Consider the following 6,759-nt stretch of genomic DNA (forward strand, 5'->3'; position numbering starts at 1 on the left):
AGACCTACTGAGCTATTACAGTCTAAACCCCTTATCTCCCTGGCCCTCCACCACACCTTAACTAATTAGCCTTGCTGTACTTAAGAAATCAACAAGACTTACATCAGGGAGGAGAAAAGGATCGTTTTGAAGGAGCAAGACCCGTAGCTCATTCTCATTGAGGCCAGAGAGATCATGGGTCCTTAGAACCTTTCGGTTCTCTTCTGTGGTGATGTCATGGCTGTACTTACAATACCTGGGAGAGAACAAGCAGAAAATCAAATACTTGGATTTTCAATGTGTGCCAGGGCTTACAAAAGCAACCACATGAAGGCAGATGAAGGCAGAAAAGAAGAAATCTCTCTTAGGTATTTGCTAAAGGTCTTCTACTGAAGTGTCTGAGTACCCTGGGCTAGCAGTGGTGAATTATCAGACAACAATTTGTCAAAAGCCAAAAAATATACACAAAGATAGAAAAAGGAGCAGAATATGTCACACAGCTTGTTATCCTTGATGACCTTGGAAGACAGACAAGAGATTTAGAGAAAGTGTCTGAGGAAACATGGAACATCCCCAGCAGAGTCCTGCATAAAGCTGAGAAGGAGAAATGATGGACAATACTGGGATGATACAGCCCTTTTCATTCTTTATCTCAGAGTAAAAATAGGCCTTTACACTGACAAACACCAAAACAATTGGGAAGGCTAGAAGAACCAAGCCAGATCTAAACAAGAATGAAAACACTAGACCAATGCTAATCATTAGTCCCACTCTTCTGAAAAGTGATGAATTGTAGCCCAAAAGTGAGGCATGTTAAAACAACAAGGGAAAAGAAACTGGGGTCTGAAACATTTTCTGGTCGGGGGCTAGAAAGACCCAGCTCCTCAAAGTGAGCAAGCACTAGAAGCCAGCCACTTGTGCTGCTTCTCCCTGCTACCTGACTGGTGCAGCAAAGGGAAAGCTCCCCCTCTACCAAAGCTCCCCCACCCACTATGGCACAGCTTCGACAAAGCCCTGCTGCCAAACGCAACCAAAGCCACCACAGGCAGAGTCCAAAAGCTCCACAGAATGTAGGTTGTTGACTCCTGAAAAAACCTTCTCCTGTTACTGCTCAAATTAGCTAGTCTTTAGAGCAGTGGTTCTCAACCTTTTCAGACTCAAGAATATACCTTGTTAGAGTCATAGTGCCCCCTGGAAAATGCCAGCACTTAACTTTCACTTCAAAAAATAAAAGCAAATCTTTCTGTTGCAAAGAATTCAGACAACAACAGATCACAATGGTTTTGACACTCCAGGTTTCTATTTGAAATTTCTTGTGAATCAAGTGCAGGTATTTGCATGCAAAATAGTGCTAATATTGAGTGGCACCTGGCAGAACTCTGGTTATGAATCACTGCTTTGGAGATTACCTTTATAGGCTGTGGCTGACTGTTGAACCTTCTGATTATATTTTCCTTCATGTTGTGATTAATCATTCTAACCCCTCTTCTGTACAAGACTTTGTTTTGGCATTTTTTCTCCTAATCCCAAATTAACACAGCACTCTGGTTTTGTACACAGCTTTATGAGCAAATAAGGTAAGACCTCTGCCATACAGAATTTAGGAAGGCCCCCGGTCCTGTATTAGGACTTTCCAGTACAAACTCCTAGGCCTGTAACTGAGGGCAGTGAAGTCAATAGATCTGCACAGTTTAATTAAGAACAGAATGAGCTTCACACTGTGGTGACATTTATACAGGTTTTGCTCATGGAGTCACATTCCACTCTAGATCTAAAATAGCAAATAATGAAATTTACCCAAAAGAATTTGAATATTTGTTGTAGAATAGGTCATTGCTAAATTTGCCATTGTAAGAAAAATGATGCAGTGCCTAAAAAAGAAACTAGATTCAGGAACCATTATTTTCATACCTTCACCAATATGTTACGTAGGTCTGCATTAAAATGTAAAAACATGTGAATATCTATGGATAGAAATAATTCAATATAAGGTTACAAAATACAGGCTGTGAACCTAATAAACAAAAAGCGTTTAAAAAACTCCACAGCATAGTTTTGCATACGGTGTATATAGACACTCAGTATATTTTCTTTAAAAGGAATAATCAGAAAAAATAGGTTTGCCAATTCTTCTTATATAGAAAATTTCCCTGCCAGGGTATCATAGTGTTTTCTCTTTCTGGCAGGGTAGATGTGCAAGCCTGGCCGAGTTATCCTACACATGAAATATGGTTGAAGGAATGAAGTGAAGTGAGGACAGGGAAGGAAAAATAATGTCACCATTCAAGAGTGTAGGTTGTAGCCGTGTTGGTCTAAGGACATGGGCAGACAAGGGTCTTTGGGTAAATCTGGTATCTTTTATTAGACCCACTCAAATAATCTGACATAGTATTCAGATTCACAAGAAGAGTTCTTTCTAGGCTCTTTGTTCAGCTGAGCAGGCTTCCTATAGTGGATGTCATCACTTCCCATCCCTAGGGTTAAGAATCAGATCACATTCCATTGTCACCAAATTCAAGTTAACCCTTCCAAGTCCTCAGTTAAGCTTAGAATTCACAAGAAAGTCTTACAATGCTTCACCAGGGCAGGAACATCAGGTTAAAGTTTTGGGGCCTCAAGAAACAATATGTTAAAAAACTTCAACTCAAAAGGGCTGTTAATCCCAGCCCTGTTAAAAATTTGCTAATCTCTTTCAACCTCCTCCACTGCTTTCTGTGATCCAGGCTGAAAGAGAGTAATCCAGACTGAAAAGAAGGCAATTACTCAACATAAACATAAGTCAAACTCGCAGCATAAATGAAAAAAGCCAAGATCAACTTGGAAACTTGTTTTTCAACAGTTTCAACCTGGAAACAGACCACTTGGGGGCTTTATCATGTTCTAATGATTTATTTGGACCCTCGAATGTTTTATTATTTCTAATGTTAGGGAGTAAATTAAACTAGGGCAAGTGATAAAGGTCAGGTTGGCTTGTAGTGGGGGAGGGATGTTTATGCTGTTGTATGCAACGTGCATGTTGGCCCTGTTCTTTATTTGTAAACTGTATGCAACATTGCTTTGGTTTTGTACCAGGATTTCACTGAAGTACCTTCAATCTCAACTCTGAATTAATCTGGGTAATTCTCTCATTTATTTGTATTTGTAGAAGATGGAAGGGACTGATTCCTACCACCACCAATCCCCAGAATGATCCACATTAAAAATCTTTAAGTGCTTTTTATTTTTAATCTGGAAAGGTTTGAGCATTGTTTTCCTTCATAAAGAAAACCTAGATAAAAAGATTACAGCCCAATTTTAACATGCCTGGGGAGGGATGTAGGAAACAGGTAGTTTTCAATAAAATATTTAAGTAAAGATTTAAAGAAAGACATTAAGATTTTTCAAGATAAGAAAAAAACATAGGGTTCCCTGTCTGGATTCTGAACCAAATATGCATACAGATAAAGGCAAGAGATTGACCAAACACAAATGTGTCTTTTGAAGGGGGAAAATGCTATCAATGAATATGATTTACAGAAAACTTATGTATGTTAATAAGGTTCTAAAAAGTTAAAAGCAGTAAGGCACTCCCTCCTGTAAAATAGCAGGTTCTGTACTGGCCCCTGCCTCTTAGCTATGATACTGTAGTATTATAGAGGTTTAAAAGAGTCCTGCATACAGAAATCCCCTTAGGGTAATTTCCCTTACAGTTTGCATAAAGAAATCCCTCATAAGGTAAAAGAAATGGGATTACTTATATTAGAAATCAGAGGAACAGGAATATATAAAATAATGAAATTAGGTACAGAACACTCTATTCTCCGTCTCACAGCAGAACTGAACAAGGGGACACTCAATCAAGCCGAAAAATGGCAAAGTCAAAATCTGATCAAAAGAAATTGCTTCTTTCCACGTAATTTATAATTACACTGTGGAACTCTGTTACTGGATGTAGATGAAGTCAAAAACTTAGCAGGAGCCAGAGGACTGGACTTTGTTTTGGAAAGAAATACCCAGAAATCAGTTATTCAGTTGATGTTGCTATTTTAATGATAAAAAATGGGAAATAAAAGAGTGTCATCATGCAACTATAAAACCGATTTAGCCGCTAGAGTTTAGAATGAGCCCTAGGGTGGGGGTAGATGATGTGGCATTGGCCTTCTGCCAGCTTCCTGTGCTTCCTCTCAGCTTTCACTTCTGGGTACAGCTGAGAGACAAGCTCTTGGCCCAGATGGCCTAGGCCAGTGGTTCTCAACCTTTTTTGTACCAGGATCCATCTGTAAACATCAATGGCCAGTCCCAACCTAGTGCCCCTCACTCGCAACCAGCTGCCTCCAGGCCCCACCCCTGCAGTGTGTTGGGTAGGGGTGGTCACAAGCATCCCCTTGCAGCCCAGAGCTCTGCTGGCCTGCAAGGGAAAAGCACACAGTTTCCCACATTTTTCTCCTTTAAAGGAGAACCCATTTTTAAAGTTTGTTCATGACCCTTTCATATATTCTTGCATCCTACTTTTGGGTCATGACCCACAGGTTGAGAAATGCTGGCCTAGAGTCTGATCTAGTAGACTGCTTTCTACCTTTTTACTCACAGGCATCCCTAAGACCCTCTGTGCCTGGGGCACCAGCTGGCCTCCAGCAGAACAGCCCAGGGGTTTTCACACCATGGATAGGGTAGTCGGATGTTCGGCCCCAGAACATTTGTGTCAGTGACCACAAGGTGCTGGGATGTGTGATACCACTTCAAGTGTCCCTGCAGAAACATTCAAGGCTGGACAAAGGAAGGGCATCCAGCACTGGAAAGCCCATCTAGCACCTTTGCCAGCTTGGTCACCTAGGTGTCAACCCTTGGGCTCAATCCCCTAGAAATGGTGACCCTTTGGACTCAATCCCCTAGAACAGTGGTTCTCAACATTTTTTGTAACAGGGCTCATTTGTAAACATCGATGGCCTGATCTGACCCAGTGCCCCTCACTCCCGACCTGCTACCCCCTGCCCCCAAGCCCCCAGTGCATAGGGCTGGGGGTGGTGGGGTGTGGGATGGGGGTGTCCCAAGCAGCCTCTCGCAGGCTGGGACTCTGCCAGCCTGCAGGAGAAAACCCATGTTTCTCTCCTTTAAAGAAGAATTCAGTTTTCAGGTTTGTTGATCCATTTTTCCAGTTTGTTCACAACCCTTTCATATATTCTTGCCATCCACTTGTGGGTCGCAACCCACAGGTTGAGAAACACTGCCCTAGATGTCAGCACTAGAGCTCTGTCCCCATGAAGATGTTACCCTTGGGTTCAATTCCCTAGAAGACATTACCTCTTGGGCTCGATTCCGTAAAAGATGTCATCCCTTGAGTTCGGTCTTCTAGAAGATGTCACCAATTGGGCTCAATCCCCTAAAAGATGTTACTCTGCGGCTTGATCCCCTAGAAGACATCACCCTTGAGCTCAGTCCCCATGAAGATGTCACTCCTGGGTTCAGTCCCCCAGAGGATGTCACCTGTTGGGTTCGGTCTCCTAGAATTTGTCACCTTTGGGCTCAATCCCCTAGAAGACATCGCCCCTGGCTCAGTCTGCTAGGAGACATCAGCAAACACAGGCTGCCCCTAGCAGAGCCCCTAGGTCTCGGCAGGCCCCGCCGCGGGGGCACCACAGGAGGCCGGCGAGGGGGAGCGGAAAGGCCCGGCAGAGCTCAGCTCCCCCGGAAGCCCCCGCCCGGGGCCGCCCCCCAGGGGGGGCGAAGTCAGAGGCACCCCACCCGCCCGGCCGCACTCACCGCACGCGGCACCTGCCCATGAGGTGCAGCTTGCAGAGGTGCAGGCGCTCGCAGCCCTTGCACTCCTTGCGGACGCAGAGGCGCACAGATGTCACGGCCAGCACCTGGCAGGTCCCGCCGGCCTGCTTCAGCAGGAACCGGCCCGGCCCCGCGTCCCGCACGATCCGGTCCAGCTGCGACTCGGGCAGCTCCACGTGCTGGGGCAGCTCCCGCAGGTCCAGGCTGCCCCCGTGGGCGCACAGGGTCTTCGTAAGGAAGGGCCACACGTCGCGGTCCGACATGCTGGCGGCTGCCCCGGCCCGTGCCGCGCCGCGCCCCGCTCGGCTGTGTAGCGGAAGCCACCCCCGAACCCGGCCCAACCCGGCTCCTCCTCCCTCACAGCCCGCCGCCGGGAATCGAAACTGAAGAAGGCAGGGGCGGGGCGGGGCGACTGCGCTCTGCCTCGCCGCTGCCTCCCCCTCGGAAACGCCCGCCCCGTCCCTCCACCGGGCACTGAACTTGTGGCCTCGGGGCGCATCAGGCACTGGAAGACTCCAGGGAGGGTCTCGCTGGGCCGTGCCCACTTGGAACGGGTCGCTGGCCGCCGTGGCACTCTTGTTATGAAGCCTTGACCTCCACTCCTGTCCCCTTTGCGTTAGTATTTGTCCCAGGGAATCAATTGGCATCTTTCCTGTAGCCAACCCGCCTGAAGGAGGCCACTACGTTCCTTGGTGGGTCTTGGCCCAGGTTACTGAAGATGACAAAGAGGCCGTGCGCACTGCTCGGTGTCCCCCTTTGTGCCCTGCTTTTGGACCTTTGCTCTCAGCCCTGCTTTGGCTTTTATTTGTCACATACCCCCTCTGTGAACAGGCTAACCCTTGCTCCGTGGGCATACAGCCTGCATTCCCCATATGTGTCAAATAGGCAAGAGGCAAAAGAAAAAAAGCTTTACTGCTCCATCTGCAGACACTTCCTCAGCTTGATGAAGGGTGTTTGTGCCCGAAAACTTGAGTTGGTCTAATAAAAGATACCAAGTTTACCCAAAGAACCGAGAGCAAGAGA

The 6,759-nt window shown here is 46.3% G+C and overlaps 1 protein-coding gene across 3 annotated transcripts in view; it reads right to left on the minus strand.

Annotated features, from left to right (window-relative positions):
- Positions 1–6,102, minus strand: part of LOC109296528 (zinc finger CCCH-type antiviral protein 1-like) — a 40,837-nt gene extending 34,735 nt beyond the window's left edge. For 2 of the 3 annotated variants that reach the window (XM_019515949.1, XM_019515948.1), the window contains exons 1-2: positions 5,719–6,102; positions 103–235 (exon numbers count right to left, since the gene is read on the minus strand). In XM_019515949.1, the coding sequence (XP_019371494.1) occupies positions 103–235; positions 5,719–5,999 (414 nt within the window). In that variant the 5' untranslated portion in view covers positions 6,000–6,102. The remainder of the gene's footprint in view (positions 1–102; positions 236–5,718) is intronic. The other variant, XM_019515947.1, reaches the window with a different exon arrangement.
- Positions 6,103–6,759: the final 657 nt, after the last annotated feature.

Source organism: Gavialis gangeticus, unplaced genomic scaffold (genome assembly GCF_001723915.1).
Source record: "Gavialis gangeticus isolate Ggan-Ray unplaced genomic scaffold, GavGan_comp1, whole genome shotgun sequence".
Lineage (NCBI taxonomy): Eukaryota > Metazoa > Chordata > Crocodylia > Gavialidae > Gavialis > Gavialis gangeticus.